The following is a 23,134-nucleotide window of genomic DNA, read 5'->3' as shown; positions in this document are numbered from 1 at the left end:
GGCGCCGCGGCTCACTAGGCTAATCCTCTGCCTTGCGGCGCCAGCACACTGGGTTCTAGTCCTGGTCGGGGCGCTGGATTCTGTCCCGGTTGCCCCTCTTCCAGGCCAGCTCTCTGTTGTGGCCCGGGAGTGCAGTGGAGGATGGCCCAAGTGCTTGGGCCCTGCACCTGCATGGGAGACCAGGAAAAGCACCTGGCTCCTGCCTTCAGATCGGCACCGCGCCAGCCGCGGCGGCTACTGGAGGGTGAACCAACGGCAAAAGGAAGACCTTTCTCTCTGTCTGTCTCTCTCTCACTGTCCACTCTGCCTGTCCAAAAAAAAAAAAAAAAAAGGAATTACTTTCTTAATTTTTGAAATTTTTATTATTAATATACAAAACCACAACTGATTATTGTATATTAGTTTTGCATCTTGCACTCTGTTTAACTTATTTATTAACCCTAAATCATATTTTAGGGGATGGCATTGTGGCACAACTGGTTAAACTGCTACCTGCAGTGCTGGCATCCTACATGAATGTTGGTTCGAGTCTCAGCTACTCCACATCTGATCCCTGCTAATGTGCTTGGGAAAGCAGCAGAAGATGGCCCAAGTACTTAGGCCTGGACCACCCATTGGGAGACCTGGATGAAGTTCCTGGTTCCTGGCTGCCATCCGGCCTAGCCCCAGCCATTGTGGCCATTTGGAAAGTGAACCAGAAGATGGAAGATCTCTTTCTTTCTAACTTTGCCTTTCAAATAAATAAATAAATATTTTTTAAATCCTAATTATTTTTTAAATGTTTATTTCTTTGAAATAAACTACTTGAAAGGTAGAATGACAGAAAGACAGAGAGAGAGAGAACTTTCATTTGCTTTTTTCAGTTGCCAAACAGCTGCAACAGCCAGGGCTGGGCCAGGCCATTGCAGAAGTCCAGAACTCAATCCAGGTCTCCCATGTGTGTGGCAGGTTGCCCAAGCACTTGAGCCATTATCTTCTGTTTCCTAGGATGCATTACCCAGGAAGCCAAATGCAGCAGAGGAGCTGGTACTAGAACCAACATTCTGATGTGTGATGCATATAATCCTCAGTACCACACACCCACTCTGATCCTAATCGGTTTTTAGTGAACTCCTTGGGATAATCTACATGTAAGATTATGTTATTTGTGAGTAGAGATCATTTTACTTTTTTATTTCTAATCTAGATGCCTTTAATTTCATTTTCTTCTTTAATTTCCCTGATTAGAATCCACAGTGCAGTGATGAATAGAGGCACCAAAAGTCAACATCGTTGTCTTGTTCTTGATCTGAGAAAGAAAATGGTTTTTATTCTGACATTTAGAATCATGTTAGCTGCACATGTCTTGTAAATGCCCTTTATCAGGTTGAGGAAATTCTATTCTATTCCTAGTTTGTTGAATATTTTTATCATGAAAAAGTGTTAGGTTTTGTCAAATGCTTTTTTGTATGTGTGTCTATTAAAATGACTGTGGTTTTTATGATTTATCCTATTAATATTATATGCTAACTTTATTGCTTTTGGATATTAAAGCAAACTTGCAATCCTACCCTGTTCTTATAATTGTTCTAAGTATAAATAGACTCATTTTTTAAAAACTGGAATCATTCAAAAGCAGAAAGACATTGAATCACAAACAATAACAAGTCAGGATTCCTGGGTATGATCCTTTGGAATACAAATACATGAAAAGAAAAGATGAATAAATAGGCCAGCACTGTGGTGTAGTGGGTAAAGCCGCTGCCTGTAGTACTGGCATCCCATATGGGCACCAGTTTGAGTCCCAGCTGCTCCACTTCCGATCCAGCTCTCTACTATGGCCTGGGAAAGCAGTAGAAGATAGCCCAGGTCCTTGGGCCCCTGTACCCATGTGGGAGACCTGGAAGAAGCTCCTGGCTCCTGGCTTCGGATTGGCACAGCTCCGGCTGTTGCGACCAATTGGGGATTGAACCAGCCGATGGAAGACCTCTCTTTCAAATAAATACAATAATCTTTTTTAAAAAAGATAAATAACTCAAACAATAGCAGCATGGTTCATTAATTCATACTTTGTGCACAAGAAAACAAACTCAAGGGGCTGGCATTGTGGTGCAGTGGGTTAAACCACCGTTGGCAACACTGGCATTCTGTATAAGAGTGCCGGTTTGAGTCCCTGCTGCTCCTCTTCCAATTCAGCTCCCTACTAATGAGCCTGGGAAAGCAGTGGAAGATGGCCCATGTGTCCGGGTCCCTACGATCCATGTGGGATACCCAGATGGAGTTCCTGGCTCCTAGCTCTGCCCTAGCCAAGACCTGGCTGTTGCGACCAATGGAGGAGTGAACCAGAAGATAAAAGATCTCTTTCTCGGCCGGCGCTGCGGCTCACTAGGCTAATCCTCCGCTTTGCGGCGCCGGCACACTGGGTTCTAGTCCCGGTCGGGGCGCCGGATTCTGTCCCGGTTGCCCCTCTTCCAGGCCAGCTCTCTGCTGTGGCCCGGGAGTGCAGTGGAGGATGGCCCAAGTGCTTGGGCCCTGCACCCCATGGGAGACCAGGAGAAGCACCTGGCTCCTGGCTTCGGATCAGCGCAATGCGCCGGCCACAGCGCGCTGGCTGTGGCAGACATTGGAGGGTGAACCAACGGCAAAGGAAGACCTTTCTCTCTGTCTCTCTCTCTCACTGTTCACTCTGCCTGTCAAAAAAAAAAAAATCTCTCTGTCTCTCCATCTCTCTCACTAACTCTGCCTTTCAAATCTTTTTTTTTTTTAAAGAAAACTCAATTGGGTACAAAAATTCATTGAATATGGAACAACTCATATTAAATGCACTGTTTTATGATGGCACTGCCAAGAAAATGGTGCATTGTCTGTTGATTCTCTGGGTTGTTTTGTTTATTGGTGGCTGCTCAGCCTATTAATTTTCCCCAAATTCTCCTCTAATCTTTCTTTCACTCTCATTTTTCCTTACTTATTATTCCTGGAAGGATAAACATCAAGATATACTGTTCATGGTTTTTATTCCCCCTTGCTCTTATTTAGACTATATTATATTCTAACTTTCCTACATTAAATACCTCTACTCGTAGTTTTTTAACCTAGAGAAGTGAAAGTTCATATCCACACAAAAAATTGTACACACAGATTTAGAACAACTTATTTGCAGTAGCCTCAAACTAGAAATAAGCCACAAATTCATCACCAGGTGAATGGATAAACAAATTGTTGTGCATCCATATAGTAAAAATTATATAGCAATAAAAAGGACTAAAAAAGATTCTGCTGAAGGATTATAAGAGGGTGCTTTAAGTTACAACTAAAAAAAGAAACTCCACAAACTTCAATCTGCATAAACAAATAAAGAGAATTTCATGACTCAGCATAACTGAAATGTCTAGTGTAGTCTTCAGGCAGGGTTCGATCAGAGCACCAACTTCGTGTGTCTGTGAGCCACTCTACTCCCTCTCTGATGTAGGCTTCATTCCTACATGGGGTTTCCCTGTGGCTGCAGTTCCTTCTCTGTCTACTCTTTTGGGCATCCCACTGCCTATTCTCATTTGTTCTTGAAATATGTACTTATTTATTTTCTTTGTTTGAGAAGCAAAAGGACAAAGACATACATACATGCAGCTTCCATCTGCTGGTCTCCTCCTCAAATGCCCATGATAGCCAGGGCTGGGTCTGGTCAAAGCTGGGATCTGGGAACTCAATCCAGCTCTCCCATGTGCATGGCAGGAACCCAATTACTTGAGCTGCCTCCTAGAGTGTGCATTAGTAAGAAGTTGGTATCAGGAGCAGATCCTAGACTCCAACCCAAACACTACCATATGGAATGTGAGCAGCCCAAGTGGTGTGTTAACTGCCAGGCCAAATGCCCACCTTCTGGTCTAAGGAATTCTCTTGAGAGAACCCATTGTATGGCTTTGGCGTCACTTTGGAAACATAAACAACAGAACAGCATTCTTCTAGTTATAGGTTGAAATGACTTCCCCAGACATCAAGTGCCAGAAATTATTAGTTTTGGGGAGGTACAACATAGGAAGGAAGTGTGAGAAAACATTGAGGATATGGAGAAGAACCTTCAAAGGCCATTTTGAAGTAAGTTGAGCTATATTGTTCAAGGATATGTAAATTATCAAGTAAATACAGAGAGTGATGGCAAGGCTGGTATTGTGGTGCAGTGGGTTAAGCCTCTGCTTGGGACATCCAAATCCTTTCTTGGAGTGCAAGTTCAAGTCCCAGCTACTCTACTTCTGATTCAGCTTCCTGCTAATGCATCCTGGGAGGCAGCAGCTGATGGCTCAAGTGCTTGGGTGCCTGCACTTGGGAGAAGTGGATGGAGTTGCAGTTTCCTGGTTTTGGCGAAGCCCAGCCTTGGCTGTTGTGAGTATGAGCCAATGTATGATCTCTCTCTCTCTCTCTCTCTCTCTCTCTCTCTCTCTGTTGCTCCGCCTTTGAAGATGAACATAAATACATATTACAAAAAGAGGGAGGCATATAAAGAGACTGACGGGGAAGACGGGGAAATTTTTGAAGGGTTCTGTGATGGAGTGGGAAAGTAATGACAGCTTTACCTTAACGTTGTTATGTTTAAATGTGAAAATTCCATCACTCCACGGAATGCACACTGCCTAGGAACAAATGTGATGCCTTATTCATGTCTTTTTTTTTTTTTTTTTTTACAGGCAGAGTGAGTGGATAGTGAGAGAGAGAGACAGAGAGAAAGGTCTGCCACGGCTGGTGTGCTGCGGCCGGTGCACTGCACTAATCCGAAGGCAGGAGCCAGGTACTTCTCCTGGTCTCCCATGGGTGCAGGGCCCAAGCACTTGGGCCATCCTCCACTGCCTTCCCTGGCCACATCAGAGAGCTGGCCAGGAAGAAGGGCAACCAGGAAAGAATCCGGTGCCCCGACTGAGACTAGAACCCGGTGTGCCAGCGCTGCTAGGTGGAGGATTAGCCTATTGAGCCACGGCGCTGGCCTTCATGTCTTTTTTAAAAATTATTTTTTATTGAGGTATACCTTACATACAGTACAACTCAATGTCATGTCATTTTACTTTTTTTTTTTTTAATATGAAAGGCAGTGCAACAGAGAAGGAGGAAGGGAGGGAGAGAGAAAGAGAGAAAGATATTTTCCATCCGCTGGCCAACTCCCAAAATGGCCACAACAGCCAAGTCTGGGCCAGGCCAAAGCCAGCAGCCAAGAACTCCATCCAAGTCTCCTACATGGGTGGCAGGGGTCCAAGAACTTGGGCCATCTTTTGCTCCGTTCCCAGATGGATTAGCAGGAAGCTGCATCTAGTACACAGTAGCTGGGACTCAAACTGGTATTCTGATATGGGAAGCTGATGTTGTAAGCAGTGGCTTAAGCCAATGCTCCACAATGCTGGCCCCAATTCACGTCACTTTAAACTGGCAATATCTGACATATTCAGAGCCAGTGTGGTTGTGGCGAACTCCTTTGTCATCACTGATGCTCCATTAGAGAGTAAATTCTTAGTCTGTAGAGTCAGTATTTATATTTTTTTTCTTTTTTAAAGATTTATTTTATTTATTTGAAAGGCAGAGTTACAGAGAGAGAGGGGGAAAGATAGAGACAGAGACATCTGCCAACTGCTGGTTCACTCCCTCCATGGCCACAACAGCCAGGGTTAGGCCAGCAACTTCATCTAGGTCTTCTACATGGGTGGCAGGTGCCCAAGGACTTGAACAATTTTTTTCTGTTTTTCTTGCACAGGTACATAAACAAAGATTGTTTACTAATGGCTTTAGAATGATGGTTTGTTGAAGGTGATGATATCTGTCACTTTCAGCAGCTGAGTGAACACACAGTTACTATAAGAACGGTTTGATTGTGGACGTCAGATTTGGGGAGGTGAGAGAATGTAAAACCAGTATTTTTGGTAACATTTTGTAAAAAAAATGTTGAGAATCTTCTAGGCATTCTGACTTCCTGCATCTGACTATTACAGTTTTCAAAATGATCTGGAGAATAGACATCTATCGTTTATGCCTGCCCAATGCCCTTTTGTTTCTTGTAACAGCACCTGTCTCTTCCAGGTAGGAAACCATTGGTCTCTCATTCTCAGAACCTATGGCTCAGAACTGGGGGAGTGGTTCACAAGACTCAGGCCTGGCCAATCGATTACCATCTGCCAGAGGCCCGTGCTCCACGCCCGGCCAATGGGTGTCCACCTGAGAATCTCGCTGGGACTGCAGACAAGAAGCACCATCTCAGCTGGTGGAACAGAAGCTGGCCTGCCACAAATCATCCTTGCCACCACATGGTGACAGCCTTTCTGGGAATACAGCCAACTCAGGGACGCTGAGCCAACAATGGAGACAGCTTCCTGACAATACTGTTGAGCACCTGGATCTAGGCAGGTCTACCCTAATCTTTCCGGTTACATAAGCCTGTAAGTCTCTGCCATGAAATCTTCTTAATCAAGTTTGAATTCAGTTTCAAAACTTGCAACTCAGAGCCTTGATGAACACTACCATTATCATAAACATCATGGGCACCACCCGTTCTCCTCTTCCTGGAGCCAGAAACAAAAGTCTACTTCCTGAAACAGAACCCCAGACGATTGCAACATCCAGCTGCATGGCAACCACAGGAAGTGCAGGGTGGCAGTGTGGGGTGTGGCAGTTGAGTAGGAATCCCCCACGTTCCTTCCAGAGCAGAGGAAACACAAGGCCAGAGGCTGGCACTGAGACACAGGCTCTTGCCATCCATTCCTGGAGCAGTCATCTGTCTTATCTCTGAGCTCCTATTGCAAATGCCTTGTTAGAGATTAAGATCATTCTACTGGAGGGTCAACTGTCACCACATAGGTGTGTAATCAGGATCCATTATTCCTCCTAAAGCTTCATATTTGTGGGCAATCATTCCTTTAAATGGCTGAGGCTTCCTGATAAAAAGGTAATCCTAAATTCCTGTCCCTTGGCCTGCCTAGTTTTATGGATGCCAATTAGTTCAAAAACATTATCCAAGATTTTTCAGCAAAACCAGCCAGAAACTCTAAGAAAGAAGGAATCTCTTTCACTAATTGTATTTGCATAGGGATAATGAACAGGGAAAGAGCAGACTTATGTCTTTTTATTTTTTATTTATTTATTTTTTGACAGGCAGAATGGACAGTGAGAGAGAGAGACAGAGAGAAAGGTCTTCCTTTGCCGTTGGTTCACCCTCCAATGGCCAACACGGCCGGTGCACTGTGGCCGGTGCACCACGCTAATCCGATGGCAGGAGCCAGGTGCTTCTCCTGGTCTCCCATAGGGTGCAGGGCCCAAGTACTTGGGCCATCCTCCACTGCACTCCCTGGCCACAGCAGAGAGCTGGCCTGGAAGAGGGGCAACCGGGACAGAATCCGGCGCCCTGACCGGGACTAGAACCCGGTGTGCCGGCGCCGTAAGGCAGAGGATTAGCTTAGTGAGCTGCGGCGCTGGCCAGACTTATGTCTTATAAACCAGGACTGAAAACTCCACGAGGGCAGAGACCATGTTTCTTTCTGCCTACCATTGCATTTATGGTACCTAAGGTGATGCCCAGCAAAAATTACTTGTTGAGTGACTGGCCAGATAGGTAAATGAATGAATGAATGAAGCATGAAAAGTTGGAAAGGGAAAACCAAGCGATGCCCTCAGGGTCAGGATCAGATAAAGCTCTGAACTATCTAACTGTGGGTTTGTATGGAGCAGGTTACAGCTCTTAAGACCTTTTCTACCTAGTGGTTCTTCTGCAGTACCCTCCCCCCTTCATTTTATTTATACTGGAAAAAATTTCTCATCTGCTGGTGCACTCTCCAAAAGCCTGCAACAGCCATGAGTGGGCCAGGCCTAACTAGAGTCAGGAACTCCATCCGGGTCCGTGGGTGGCAGGACCAAGTATCTGAGATTCATCTGCCTGTCTCTCAGACACATTACCAGTGAGCTGGAGCGGAAGCTGAGGCTGCGCTAGATTCCAGGTGCTCTGGTACGGGATGTGGGTATCCGAAGCAGCAACTTAACTCTCTGTGCTGCAACGCCCACCCCTCTCTGCAGTCTTAACCGATACAGTGGACATGAGTCTTTTTGCTTGCCCAGTGTCCATTCCCTTTTACTATCAGATCCAAGTTCCTTTCAAGAAATCATCTCTCCTCACTGAGTGTCCTCTTCTTGGGAGGGTGAATCTTGGGGAAGCACCTCCACCATGAAAGGTAAGGGAACCCCATCTTCTGTCTGCACCTGATTGAACCAATGTGATCTAAACTCAACTAATCGAAGGTTCCCTCCAGGACGTGGCTCTTGATCCAGTGTTCCAAGAATGGAAGGACTGGTTGAAGGTTGGTTTGTTTTTTGTTGTTTTGTTTTTACAGTGGTGTGCTCACTAAATTTGTAGATTTTTTTTTTTTTTGCCAGAAATCTTTGCTGCTTGGCTCTCTGGAGCTCCCCTGACTCCTGACTTTTCCTCTTTCCTTCTTCTTTTTGTGTATGTGTGTGAAGTATGTGAATATATATTTGAGAGGCAGACACACACACACACACACACACACAATGCTTATATCCACTGGTTCACTCCCCAGATGCCCCCAACAGGACTGGACCAGGCCAAAATGAGGAACTCAATCTGGGTTTTCCATGTGGGTGGCAGGAATCCAATCATTTGAGCCCTCACCTGCTGCCTTCCAAGGTCTGAATTAGCAGGAAGCAGGGGTCAGGAGCCAGAGCGGGACATCAGATCCAAGTACTGTACTATGGGAAGTGGGCATAGTCACCTCTAGGCCAAATGCCTGCCCCTGGCTCCTGACTTGGTTTAAACCTGGTCCTCCAGCTTTCAGTTGTCTCTGAGCTGCCAATAACTTTCCAGGGAACTCCCTTCCAAGTCGACCAGTGTTGACTTGTGCTGCGTGCAACCAAGAGCCCTATCTGAGAGTGCAAGCCTGCAACCCCTCCAGCTAAATAGCCTGCTTTCTTTCACTTCATTTCTTTTCCTAGGCAGAAATCCCTGCCCAGCCCTTTTAAAAACACCATACTGGAAAGCTCCTCCTTTAACATTCATTCCAAGCTTATTTGTCCTTTGCATTCCCAGATTCTGTCTCCTTGTAGTCGACACTGCAGGCTTATTCTGCCCTTTTCTGCAATGAGTCTTTCTTTTCTGTATCTGATTCTTCACCTTCTTCAGCTTGACCCTGTGCTCTGGCCATCTGGTCATCGCACCCCAAACCAGGCCAATCTGATTGCTCTTGTTTGAGATAAGAAATTTGACCTAGGGAAAGTTACAGGTTGCTGAGAGGAAAGCATCAGAAGTGGTTTGGTGTAGGAGGAAGGGCTATAATTTTCTGCTGCTGAGGTCTGGGATTTGTCCTGAGTCCTACCTTTCTCTGTCCTTAGAGAATTCCAATAAATGTACCTTTCTTGATTCTAATATTGGCTTACGATATCTACAACAAAACCAACCCTAATGTACACATGTGATAGAAGACTCCCCGGAGACAGGGCCAGGTTTTAATTTATTCATTCATCCATGTATTCATTTATCACTTACTAAGCATTTCAATATGCCAGGCATGCATTAAGTGCTAAGAACCCAGGGATGAATTAGATAATCACCTGAACTCAAAAAGCTTGCTCTCTATTTAGTTGTCCATATAAATGTATCTAATAAGTCATTCATTTAACAAATTATTTCCTTATTCAGCTAATAATTGCCAACACTCATTGCATATAATATAATGGTACCTGGTGCTAAAATTTTTTTTTTAAGATTTATTTATTTGAAAGTCAGAGTTACACAGAGAGAAGCAGAAAGAAAGAAGTCTTCCATCCACTGGTTCACTCCCTAATTGGCTGCAACAGCCAGAGCTGTGCTGATCCAAAGCTAGGAGCCAGGAGCTTCTTCTGGGTCTCCCATGCGGGTGCAGGGACCCAAGGACTTGGGCCATCTTCTGCTGCTTTCCCTGGTCATAGCAGAGAACTGGACTGGAAGTGGAGCAGCCGGGACTTGAACCGATGCCCACATAGGATACCAGCACTGCAGGCAGCAGCTTTACCCACTATGCCACAACGCCGGCCCCAAATGTTTTTCTGTGAGGAATGCCCCATATTATAGATGAAGAAACCGGGTCCAAAGAGATGTTATGCATCTTTGCCTAAGTCACAAGCTTTCTAGGTGCTGGAGCAGGGTCTTTACCTGGTATGTCTGCCTGTGGAGCACTTGCTTCTAAGCACTGTGTAACCTCCCTTTCAAAATAGAGAAGTCCAGGGGCCAGCATTGTGGCACAGTGGGTTAAGCTACCACTTGCTTCTCATTTGGGTGCTGACTGCTCCAGTTCTCATCCAGCTCCCTGCTAATGTGCCCGGGAAAGCAGCGGAGGATAGCCCAAGTGCTTGGGCCCCTGCATCCATGTGGGAGACTGAGATGAAGCTCCTGACTATTTGGGGAGTGAACCAGTGGATCAAAGATCTCTCTTCTCCCTCTTTCTGTCTCTATCAAATAAAATAAATCCCCACAAAATTAGGGAATTCCAGTATAATGTAACACATGCTAATACAGGTGTGTATAAAGTGGACAGTGCAGAAAGCAATTAATTTTGCTGGGAGGCTAGAGATCAAGGAAGTCTTCACCGTTGAAGTGGTTTTGACATGGGCTAGGCAGGCAGCTAGGTAGGTCTGATGAGCTGGAAGTCACAAGCCCCCATATGTAATTACACCCTCCTAGTTCTCAATCAAAATGTCCCCTTTCCTGGTATACATCTGATTCATCAGGGGACTGGAGGAAAGACATCATGAAAATATAGATATTGAGCTCCATTCCATATGGGACTTGTGGAGGTGCTGTATACTTCTCAGGTAGCTTCACACATGGAGAGGCACTGCCCCAGCCTCATAAGGGAGACCAAAAACTGGAGCTGGGGGATCTCTCTTCTGTTGGAGACTATGACTAGGGAGGGTTCCACGTGTTTTTCCTGCCCCCCCCCTTCTGCTTTCAGGAAAATCTTTTGGCCCCCTGCCCACTCATGATGGGTGATTCTCTGTGCAGGACAACCCATGCTCACGTGTGTGTGTGTGTGTGTGTGTTCACTTTTCCATCTTTTAAACACACTTTATCACATTGTGCATCTTATTTGTATCAGCACTAATTCTTGTTTGGACAAGTCTGGAGTTAAAAAAACAAATATCCCCCGACCCCACAACAGTTTGAGCAGTCTTGAAGGAAGAGTTGTATTCCTGGTGCACAGCAGAGAACTTTGCATATGAACTCCTTAAAATGATGATGTGGCAACTGGTGCATGTGCAAGGGGTGTTTTTCTGTTGACGTGGAACTTGGGGTGTTTCTCACTGCCCACTGCAGCATCGTTTTCTGATTTAGCAATGAGGTGTGAAGTGGTCAAGGCATTCATGTATTGTATCACTGATGCTCACAAAAGCCTTGTGAGGTATTAACTTTGTAAGAGGAGTGAGGAAACCAGGGCTAAGTTTGCATGACCACACATAGTGACTAAGTGGCAGAACAAGACAGGAGCTGGTATCCTGCCCTCGGGAGCGGGAGATGGGCTAACAGGATTCCTCCAATCCCACAGACTCAGCCACTCCGACTGCAGGTCAGGCTTGGCTCCTTCCCACCTGCTCTACCTGAGCCTCTGAAAGTCCTTCCAGAACATTCCCTCTTCCCTCCTCATTTCCAGCTCTCTAAGGGTCTCATCTCTCAAGATCCTATCTTCCTCCCAAGCCGTCTCCACACTCATTTAGCCTCCTGTCTAAGCTTCACTTAAATCCCTTAGCCTTGCTTCCAACCAGATTCTTGCCCCAAAAACTACCCCTATGGCAAGCTGACTTCACTCATCCACCTCCTTGTGGAGCTCCTGTGGCCTTTTCTTGTTCCTTTTTGTGTACGTGTACTTCTTGTCTGCCATTAGAAGAAAGCTCCATGAGACACAGCCTCTTTTTCTTTTAGCCTCATCCATACCGACTTACTTTCACTCTGTGGCTTGTTGACCCAAGCAGGCTATGTGCCCTTCAGCCCCTAAATCATGCAAAAATTGATACCTTGTACCCCTTTCTAAAACTCCTGCAGGGTGGGGGAAGATGGCAGGGACTTCCATGGGTGCATTCAGCAATTAATAATAACGAACACTTAATGAACGCTTACTAATTGCCAGGTCCTGTTGAACACTCATTACGTATGTTAATTCGTCAAACCCTCAGGACAACTATTATTCTCACGAATAGATGAAGACATACAGAGTTCACTCAGCCAGTAAGTGGCTCAGCCAGGATGCAAACATGGTTCATACTCAACTGTGACAGGGTTATCTCTCTTTACGTTTAATTATTTTTATCTTATTTGAAAGTTAGAGAGACAGAAGAGAAGGCGAGAGGTTTTTCCCTCCACTGATTCACTCCCTAAATGCCTACAACAACCACAGGGTTGGGCCAGGCTGAAGCTGGGAGCCTGGAATGCCATTTGGGTCACCTGTGGCAGGAAACCAAGTATTTGAGCCATCATCTGCTGCCTTCCAGGGATGGGCACTGGCAGAAAGCTGGACTGGAACGTGGAGTAGCCAGGACTCCAACCAGGCACTCTAATAAGGGATACAGGTGTTCCAGTTGGCGACTTAAACCACTCGGCGAAACACCCAGCCCTTACACTGAAGTCTTAATGGATAACCCAACATCTCTTGCTGCAGCGTACACTCTGGGAAGAAGGGACTAAAAGGGTGAGAAAATATTTATTAAGCTCCAGGTATTATGACAGAGGCATCATGCTGTATTAATATAATTCTTGCAAGAAGTTAATGAAGCAGGACGTGTTAATGCCATTGTAGCTCTTGGGGCTGCAGTACTGGCATCCCGTATGGGTGCCGGTTCTAGTCCCGGCTGCTCCTCTTCCGATCCAGCTTCCTGATATGGCCTGGGAAAGCAGTGGAAGATGGCCCAGGTCCTTGGGCCCCGGCACCCGCGTGGTAGACCCGGAAGAAGCACCTGGCTCCTGGCTTTGGATCGGCGCAGCTCCGGCCGTTGTAGCCATCTGGGGAGTGAACCAGCGGATGGAAGACCCCTCTCTCTGTCTCCATCTCTCTCTGTAATTCTCTTCCAAAAACAAACAAACAAACAAACAAACAAAAACAAACAAACAAAAACCTTAAAAAAAAATCTGGCTCTTCAAGTGGCTAGAGATCGGGTTCTAATTTCCAGTTATTGGCAGAATTGGAACTGGCTTAGGTTTCCTGACTTTCAAAGAAAGTCTCTAAAGGAAACCGCACAGGAAACCCCGACAGGGACAAACGTGAAGGGCACAGGAAGGTACATCGGAATTATCCCTTAAACGTGCTCACGGGTGGCGCCAGCCCAAGCGCGGCGAGACTGTCAAAAAGGGCATTCTATAAATACCCCAGAGGAATTCGCTAATTAAATAAACGAGCTACCTGTCTTGGGCTGGGAGTCAACGCGGAGAACCTCCCGCGAGGCAAGGGCAGAGAGGGCGCCAGAAGTCCGCGTGAACCCGGGAACCCGCTCTGGAGACGAAGGCTCGGCCCCCTTTCTTCGCTCACACTCTAATTGGCCGCTTCTTCATGGCCTCCGCCCACCCTTCAGTTCCGACCATTAAGAAGCCAAGTCCTCCTCACGACCTGGCTAGGGCATCCAATCAGGTGCCAGGCCCACGGGTCCGTCTAGAGAAGCCCCCTCTACTCCGGCGAGCTGCGTTGCTCTCGCCCGTGATTGGCCAGGCCGCAGCATGGGGTCCGCCTCCTCCCCCAACAGATTGGCCAGAGCTCCTCAGGCCCACGTCCGTCCTCGGCACGTCCCCGCCCCTGCTCTCCCCTCTCCTCTGCCGGGCCTTGGGCGAGTCGGGTCCTCGGGAGAGTCGGCCCCGCCCCCGCGTGACGGCCCGGCCGGGAATTGGTGGCGGTGCTGCAGCCATTTCCGGTTTCGGGGAGGTGGGTGGGGTGCGGAGCGGGACTTGGAGCCGCCGCAGCCGCTGCCGCCTCCCACAGATCTTGCCTTGCGCCTGGTGCTGCTGGGACGATGCGGCCGGGGCCCGGAGGCTGCTGCTGCCGCCGCCCGGTGCGGGCGAACGGCTGCGTGGCGAACGGGGAAGTACGGAACGGGTACGTGAGGAGCAGCGCCGCTGTCGCCGCCGCCGCTGCCGCCGCCGGCCAGGTACGATGGATGGGACCGAGCGGACGGGGCAGTGGGCCGGGGCCCCGCGAGCCGGCGCCCGGGCGCGGCTCAGGTGTGCTGGCGGCGGTGTCCGGGCGCTGACCGGGCCTCCCGGGGCTGGCGGCTCAAGGGCGGCGTCCGGGCTCTCCACCGCTCGTCGCTTGAAGGTCCTCCCCTCCCCCCCGGAGGTCTGGGCTGTGCTCGGAGCCCCGGGTCCCTTCCTCTGTCGCCTGCAGCCAGCAGTGCGGTGATGACCGCGCGAACCCCACTGGGGTCCGCTTCAGGGCGCCTCGCCTCCCGGCCCAGGTCCCGATCCTCACACCCTCGAGGTGGTTGCCTCCTCTTAGAGCCCTGCAGCCGCGCCTGGGGACTTGGAGAGGCGAAGAAAGTTAGGAGGTGGGGCCAGGGGGAAACAGACTCGTGTCTTCCCACACTTCTGGGCTCCTCGGCACGCCAGACATCGGATCTGGCCCTGTGCCTCCTAGTCTGTCCAGACTCCGGGCTGAGTTAGGTGGTCGCGTTGACCACCTCGAGCTCACGCAAGAGGGCTGTTCAACCTGATGGTGACTCGGGATGAGTCTCTGTACTAATTAACCAGGACTGAGTCATCCACCAAGTTCAGGCGGTCCTAAAATATTCTGCAAAGATCTGAATTCAGTATGCACCTTCCAGTTCCCTGGACTGACAGGTAATGTGCAGACGTGATGAGCTGCTTCAAAAGATTCAGGTCGGGGTCGCTGGAGGAGTGCTGTGATAATCTGCCACTGCCTTTAATATGTATGTCTTGGTCAGACATTAAGAAAACACCTCTTTTTGAGTACTCTCGGCGCCTCCGCAGGAGTGTGGCCTGCAGTTGTGGCTGCATGGGGTTCTAACTTGGGCTTTCCTAACCTCAGTGTCTGGCAGCCTCCTCCCCAGGCCTGTCCCTGTTTGGTAATAAAGCCATTTCTCCAGGTTATGTTGAGATAATGAGACCAGTGAGAGTTGGAGGCAAGAGATCAGAGAGCCTTGACCTCTGCTGAAGTTGTAAGGTGTCCAGGCAAAGTCACACACGGATTCAAAAGGTTTCACTTTTTAAGGATAATTGGGTGAGAGAAGACATGAGAAGAATTGGCTCGTCATTAAGTGGTGAAGAATTTATTTTCCTAGAGTTTTAAATGGCTGATAAGACAAAGTTGTGTGAAGTGTAACAGGGAAGTTTTGTGGTTGGAGTTAGAAAATTCTCCCAGCGTTGCAGGTGACTGGGTGAGGCATGGTTTTAACAAGAACCATGAAGCCAAGAGAAGTGTTGGCTCTCAGAGGCGCGACGTGTGTAAATGCTCTTTGCAGCCCCCAGGAGTTCTGTTCTGACTTCCTAGTAAATCAGGCTCCTCCCTACCATAGTCTCAACAGCTTAGCATCTGCAAGCATGGTGGTTCTTCAGAGGTTGCCAGCCAGTAAGATGAAGAAGTAACAAATGACTGAAATGAAATTCAAAAATCCACAAGGGTAATACCTGGCTGACTTTTCAGAACGTACTTTAGTGAAAATTTCCACTCAGAGCACCTCAGTGGCCCTGGGGAGAGTAGCCCTGGCAGAATGCCCTGGGGGCTGCAGTACCCCTACTCAGAAATGTTCCCACGATTTTCTGAAACAGACTTCAGCTCCCTGGAAGGGGAATATCTGCTGTGAATCTTTCTCTCTTTGTCTTAATCCAGAAGACGTGTTGGCAACTTCGCGGGTGCAATAGAGTATCTTGAGAACATTTTTAAAGTTGTTTTTTGCTAACGTGATATGCCAGTGCTCCAACCTGTCCTTGTGTTTTCTTTTAATCTGGGTGAAATGTTGACTGTTATACCATCACAATGCACACAAGACATTAGGCTCACAGATGTGTTATACTTTTATTAAAATACTGAGTACAATGTGGTTGAGATGGGACTTCATTTCCTTGCGTATCCCAACAGCTGTCTTTTAAAGAGGAGAGAGGCGTTAGGCACTTGTAGGATCCCCTCACACTCCTGAGCGTGTTTCTGGGTTTGGAGGGATGACTTTACTGCTGAAACAGCAATTCAGACTTGGGTGTAGAGTTTGATTCCATAGATGCTGTGGGAGGAAGGAGTTATGAAACACCCTGATGGGAGTGTTTAACAATGACAGTAGACACAGTTTTCACAGGAGTAGCAACTGAACAATAAAGCAGTAATTTTTCTCTCTGCCCTTCAGTGAGTGGGAGGAGGATCAGCCTTTATTTGAGGTAAAAGGTGGCAATTAGCCTTAGGGAAACCTTGACAGAATTAGAAGGAACCTCTAGGGATTTATATAATTCGGTCCCTTTGTCTTTCTGTTGGACTTCAGGAAAACCAATCTTGAGGGAGGGTTCTGCCCCTTTTCTAACCCCTCAGGAGGATTTGCATTGGCTAGTGATCTTAACTACCAGTATTTTCTTTCTGTGGATTTACCATTTGATTGAATAAATGCCACATTTCTGGGGTACCTGAAATGTAATTGTTTTTAAAACTCAATGATAACTGTACTTTTAAAAAGATTTCCCGGTTCTTTATACCATATTTGAGATTTGCACACACACTTTACTCAGTTAACAAATAGGAAAGGAAAGGAATTCTCTGCCTTTGAGACAGTTTTGAACCTGATTTTCTTCCCATTGGGAGTAGTTTTAATGAGATGTTAGAAAAATGAGAACTTTCTAATTACTAAAATAGCTGTCTGAAGGAGAAATTGGGGCACAAGTTATGTTAAGTAATATGACAAGCTAAGTAGAAGCAAAGTGTTGGTCCTGCTACTTGCACTTAGAAGGAGACAAGTAACTAATGAAAGGTGCTTTACCGAATAGCTGCTAGCTTTTATTTCCACCGAGAGGAAACAGTACCTGGTGATTCCACATGATAGCAGTTGACCGAAAGGAGAGGTAGTAGTAGGAGTAGTTGGCGTGGTCACTATACCTGTTCAGGTTTACAGGGCCAGTGAATCGTCTCTAAGACCTTGAGACGTTGCAGAAATAATGTAGTAAGTGCTTACAACTTGTGGAACAAGACTTTTGTTTCAAGTGCTTTTTTTTTTTTAAAGATTTCATTTATTTATTTGAGAGGTAGAGTTACAGACAGTGAGAGGAAGAGACAGAGAAAAAAGTCTTCCATCCACTGGTTCACTCCCCAAATGGCTGCAAACAGCAGGAGTTGGACAGATCCAAAGTCTGGAGCCAGGAGCGTCTTCTGGGTCTCCCACACAGGTGCAGGGGCCCAGTTGCTTGGGCCATCTTCTACTGCTATCTCAGGCCATAGCAGAGAGCTGGATTGGAAGAGGAGCAGCCAGGATTCGAACCGATGCTCATATGGGATTCCGGTGCTACAGGTGGAGGATTAACCTACTGCCTCACAGCACTGGGCCCCAGATACTTTTTCACTCCAGGAGGAAGAACATTTAAATTTTTACTAACTGGATCTGAAAGATTCCAGAGCTCTTTGAGATTCTCAGGAATTCCTTTTAATAAGAATTCTAGGGAATATATAAGCAGTTAGATTCTTTTTTTTTTTTTTTTTTTTTTTTTTTTTTGACAGGCAGAGTGGACAGTGAGAGAGAGAGACAGAGAGAAAGGTCTTCCTTTTGCCGTTGGTTCACCCTCCAATGGCCGCCGCGGCCGGCGCGCTGCGGCCGGCGCACCGCGCTGATCCGATGGCAGGAGCCAGGAGCCAGGTGCTTTTCCTGGTCTCCCATGGGGTGCAGGGCCCAAGCACCTGGGCCATCCTCCACTGCACTCCCGGGCCACAGCAGAGGGCTGGCCTGGAAGAGGGGCAACCGGGACAGAATCCGGCGCCCCGACCGGGACTAGAACCCGGTGTGCCGGCGCCGCTAGGCGGAGGATTAGCCTAGTGAGCCGCGGCGCCGGCAGCAGTTAGATTCTTAAGATAGGTTTTTCAGAACTTAGATTTTCAAGTAAGGCAGACTCACTCACTTTTCAGGTGAGTCCAGGTATCCTTCGCGGCTGATTCAGTTAGATCCCATTTTTGAAAGAAAGAAGCAGTGTTTATTGGCAGGATAGGCATTTAGGAGGGATGGGTAGAGCAGTGTTTACATTCTGAGTGGGTGTGCCTTGCTTGATTAAATAAATGGCTTGCGGCTTTCTGAAGTTTCTAAGAAGGCTTCTATAATCTAATTTGCAGTTTGTGACTGAGAAAGTAAGCCCTTTGCTCTTGACCAGTTTATTCTCAGAAAATTTATCTTAATGTTTTTTGCCTTTAAGACTATGTTCAAGGGCCGGCACTGTGGCTCAGTGGGTTAACACCCTGGCCTAAAGTGCCGGCATCCCATATGGGCACCAGTTCAAGTCCTGGCTGCTCCACTTAGCAGCTCTCTGCTATGGCCTGGGAAAGCAGTAGAAGATGGCCCAAGTGCTTGGGCCCCTGCACCCACTTGGGAGACCCGGAAGAAGCTCCTGGCTCCTGGCTTCGGATCAGCGCAGTTCTGGCCATTGCGGCCAATTGGGGAGTGAACCATCGGATGGAAGACCTCTCTCTCTCTGCCTCTCCTCTCCCTGTGTAACTCTGACTTTCAAGTAAAATAAATAAATCTTAAAAAAAAAAAAAAAGACTATGTTCAAGGCCTCCTATGAAGCTCAAGGCAGCTAATTTTCTTTTCTTTTTTTTTAAAAGATGGATTTATTTGTTTGAAAGGCAGAATTTCTGGGAGGTAAGGAATGGAGAGAGGGAGAGAGAAATCTTCCATCTGCTGGTTCAGTCCCCAGATGGCTGCAATGGCCAGGGCTGAGCCATGCCGGAAGCCAGGATCCTAGAACTCTGTCTAGGTCTGCCATGTGGGTGGCAGGGGCTCAAGCACTTGGACAATTTTCCACTGCTTTCTCAGACACATTAGCAGGGAGCTGGATTAGAAGTGCTGCAGCTGGGACTTGAACCAGTGCTCATTTGGGATTCCTGTGTTGCAGGTGGTAACAGCCTAACCTGCGTCACAATGCTGACTCCTTCCTTTTGTTCATAAATTATTACTTTTGATTATAGAAATAATAAAACATGGAGATAATCCTGTGTTGGGAGCTCATTTTTAATGTGGTTGGTTGTAAATCAGTCAGTTGCTTCCTGACGACTTCTGAATACAGTGCAACGTCCTGCTACATGGAGATTGGTCCAGCTTTACTCAAAGTAGCACATACTGAGCTTGGGGAAAGTACTCAACAGTTTTTGTAATGTGTGGAGGTTTACGAAGAGTACTTTCCTGTTAAATGGGGTGGTGTTGAATTATTCTAAGTGAGCCTCTTGCTGCCTAATTAGTAGGTCTCTAAAGCAGGCAGACATTTGAGGCTTTTCTATCTGCGCCGTGCCTGATGTGTAACAGGAACTCAGGAGATGTTAAGGAATCAGTGATAGCAGAAGCCATGGGAGTTGATAAGCCAGAGGGGTGAGGGTACTAAGCTAGATGAAGAGGTGCCAAGGATGTGATGCTGGAGAGTCATCAAGTTCCTGGAAGAAGATACGCACGCACGCACAGGAGCTGCTAAAGAAGATGTGAGAAGAGCAAGTGGGGTGAGAAAAGCCCAGGGAAATAGGCTGTTTCGTTAAGGAGGGGTAAGTAGCATGTTTGGGCAAGGAGAACACAGATTATGGTCGTGATAGGAACGATTATTGAGTACCTGCCTGTGCCGGGACCTCTCCTGACTTCTTTATCTAATCTTCACAAGAGCATTGCTAGGTAAACAGCATCCTTGTTGTATAAATAAGAAGACTGAAGTCCAGATCACCCAAGGAACTGGCTCTGTGTCAGCAGTTGGTGAACCTGGGTTATGCTCAGTTTTGCCTGACTTTACTGTGCCTCTGGATTTGATGATCCAAAATTTACTGGTAATTTTTGAGACTTTAAATTGGATATTACAGGGGCCGGTGCTCAGCAGGTTAACACCCTGGCCTGAAGTGCCAGCATCCCATGTGGGCGCCGGTTCGAGACCCGGCTGCTCCACTTCTGATCCAGTTATCTGCTATAGCCTGGGAAAGCAGTTGAAGATGGCCCAAGTCCTTGGGTCCCTGCATCCGTGAGGAAGACCCGGAAGAAGCCCTTGGCTCCTGGCTCCAAATCAGCTCAGCTGCAGCCATTGCGGCCACTTGGGTAGTGAACCATTGGATGGAAGACCTCTCTCTCTCTCTCTCTGCCTCTTCTCTCTCTGTGTAACTCTGACTTTCAAATAAATAAATAAATCTTAAAAAATAGATATTACAGATGAAAATAGATATCATCTCTTAAGGATTGGTTATGGGGGCTGACACTGTGGTGTAGCTGGTAAAATCGCGACCTCCAGTGCTGGAATCCCATATGGGTACCAGTTTGAGTCTGGCTGCCCCACTTCTGATCCAGCTCTCTGCTATGGCCTGGGAAAGCAGTAGAGGATGGCCCAAGTCCTTGAGCCCCTGTACCCAGAAGAGGAGGACCCAGTGGGAGACGCAGAAGAAGCTCCTGGCTTTGGATCAGCCCAGCTCTGTCTGTTACAGCGATTTGGGGAGTGAACCAGTGGATGGAAGACTTTTCTCTCTCTGCCTCTGCATTTCTGTAACTTTCTGCCTTTCAGAAAAATAAATCTTTTTTTTTTTTTTTGAAAGGCAGAGTGGACAGTGAGAGAGAGAGACATAGAGAAAGGTCTTCCTTTTGCCGTTGGTTCACCCTCCAATGGCCAACACGGCTGGCGCGCTGCGGCCGGCGCACTGCGCTGATCCACTGGCAGGAGCCAGGTGCTTCTCCTGGTCTCCCATGGGGTGCAGGGCCCAAGGACTTGGGCCATCCTCCACTGCACTCCCGGGCCACAGCAGAGAGCTGGCCTGGAAGAGGGGCAACCGGGACAGAATCCGGCGCCCCGACCGGGACTAGAACCTGGTGTGCCGGCGCCGCAAGGCAAAGGATTAGCCTAGTGAGCTGCCTAGTGAGCTGCGGCGCCAGCCCGAAAAATAAATTTTTTTTTAAAAAAGAAAGTTGGTTATTGAGGCTGGTCTTTTCTTGGAATTTTATTGAAACATTGTAGCCTGTCTACTACAGGCCACGCATATTAGACTACTTTGGAGCGTTGTGCAAATCCCACTCTGAACGTATATTTCCAAAAATGCCCTATTTTTTTTTTTTCAAGCAGGGACACTTTAGAACAATTTATTTCATTTTATTTGGAAAGTGGAGAGACAGAGGGACCTTCCATCTGCTTGTTTACTTCCCAGATTCCCTCAGTAGCCAAGGCTGGGCCAAGCTGAAGTCGGGAGCCTGGAACTCCATCTGGGTCTCCATGTGGTTGGCAGGGGCCCGAGCATTTGATGCATCATCTGCTGCCAGCCATGCTGCCTTAACAGGAAGCTGGATTAGAAATGGAGTAGCCAGTACTCCAACCAGCTCTTCAGTAAAGGGATGTGGTATTCCCAAGCAGTGGCTTCATGCATTGTATCATGTCTATCCCTGTTTTTATTTGAGAGGCAGAGAGAGGGAGGCAGATGGATATACACAAACACATAAAGAGTTGGTTTCCATTTACTGATTCACTTCCTAAATTCCTACATGGTCAGGGCTGGACCAGGCCAAAACTGGGAGCCAGGAACTCCGTTCAGATCTCCTAGGTGGGTGGGAAGGACCCGGTCACTGAAGTTATCGCTTGCTGCCTCCCGGGTGTACATCAACAGGAAGCTGGAATCAGGAATGGATCTGGGTCTTGAGCCCAGACACTGATAAGAAGTGCGGGTGTCTTTAACTGTCGGGCCAGATGCCTGTTTCAAGAATTTTTAGTTACCAACTTTATCAGTTTTGTTCATTTGGAATACTATTTACTGTCTGACCTAGGGTAAGAGATACCTGCTTCAAAATTGTAAGTAGGTACTCTATTATATTGAATGAGATCAGATTTTAAGTGCCTACTGTAACCTCTTTCCAAATTCTCATTAACACACATGAAGACAGATCCCCTCTACCCCTCCCCACAAAAAAAACCTAGAAGACCGCAATTCAAAATTCAGTATTTGCTAAATTTGTCAAATTGTAGCCAATAAATTCATAGCCATTAAACAAGACCAATTGTTACTGTAAGAAAAACCACAAACTAAAGGGAAACAGTGGATTATTTAATTCAAGGCTTAAGGAAAACTGGCCATTTGGAAAAAAAATTCTCGTTGGATCTTCTCTTCATACCGTACATTGGCATACTGCTGACTGGCCCCTGACGATATTATCCTTATCTTCCCTTTAGTGTTAGAGTCTCTGAGTTCTTGGTGGCACATTGCCACCCAGCTACAGTGTATATGTCCTGATCTCTCTTGTAGCCAGGGGATAGACATGTGATGAAATTATGGCCAATAGGAGTGGGACAGAAGTATTATGTCCTTTAAAACAGAAACTACTTTCCCTCCACTTCTCTTTACCCTTCTCATGGCCTGAAATGTAGCTGTGGCTGAAGGTGCAGGTGCTCATGAAGGGGGCAGAACAGTAAGGAAGACACCTGCCCACCTGAGGCTGTCTGTCTACCTCCACACTGATACCTTAAAGAGAAATCATTTCTGGCTTGTCTGAACAACTTTTTTTTTTATGTCATATTTTAACAACCAAAACTGAAAAAATGATAGACTTCTGCCTCCAGATTGGGTTTAATAGGGATAGGGAAGCCATTGTTTTCTTAGTGATAACTAAGTAAAACTGTATAGATTACTCAAAAAGGCGAGGGTGTTTGGGGGGGTCTTATAGTACTTCAGGTTAAGCTCTCGGGGTGCTGGAATCCCATTTCCAAGTGCCCGGGATCAAGTCTGTCCTCCACTTCCAATCCAGCTTCGTGCTAATGTGCAGGGGTGGGGTGGGGGGACAGTAGATGATGGCCCAAATACTTGGGTTCCTGTCACCTTCATGGGAGACCCAAATGGAGTTCCTGGCTCCTGATGTCCACCTGGCCCTTTCTGGGGTATTGCATTTGTAGAATGAACCAGTGGATTGAAGATTGTTATCTCTCTCTCTCTCTCCCTACCCCCTCTCCTGTCACTCTGCCTTTTAGATAAATAAGTAC

The 23,134-nt window shown here is 47.2% G+C and overlaps 1 protein-coding gene and 1 long non-coding RNA gene across 2 annotated transcripts in view; one reads left to right on the top strand and one right to left on the bottom strand.

The window, feature by feature from the left end:
- Window positions 1-12,664: 12,664 nt before the first annotated feature.
- LOC138847227 (uncharacterized) lies at window positions 12,665-13,654 on the bottom strand. The gene is made up of 2 exons (XR_011384936.1): window positions 13,380-13,654; window positions 12,665-13,034 (listed from the first exon to the last, which is right to left on the bottom strand). It is a non-coding gene; the product is annotated as an uncharacterized lncRNA (long non-coding RNA).
- A 119-nt stretch (window positions 13,655-13,773) lies between these two features.
- Window positions 13,774-23,134, top strand: part of SPTLC2 (serine palmitoyltransferase long chain base subunit 2) — a 98,044-nt gene continuing 88,683 nt past the window's right edge. The window contains exon 1 of the mRNA XM_002719571.5: window positions 13,774-14,115. Coding sequence (XP_002719617.2) covers window positions 13,981-14,115 — 135 coding nt within the window. The 5' untranslated portion in view covers window positions 13,774-13,980. The remainder of the gene's footprint in view (window positions 14,116-23,134) is intronic.

The sequence above is a fragment of the Oryctolagus cuniculus genome, chromosome 20, assembly GCF_964237555.1.
Source record: "Oryctolagus cuniculus chromosome 20, mOryCun1.1, whole genome shotgun sequence".
In the NCBI taxonomy this organism is placed as follows: domain Eukaryota; kingdom Metazoa; phylum Chordata; class Mammalia; order Lagomorpha; family Leporidae; genus Oryctolagus; species Oryctolagus cuniculus.
This window is presented reverse-complemented; position numbering and strand designations above follow the sequence as displayed.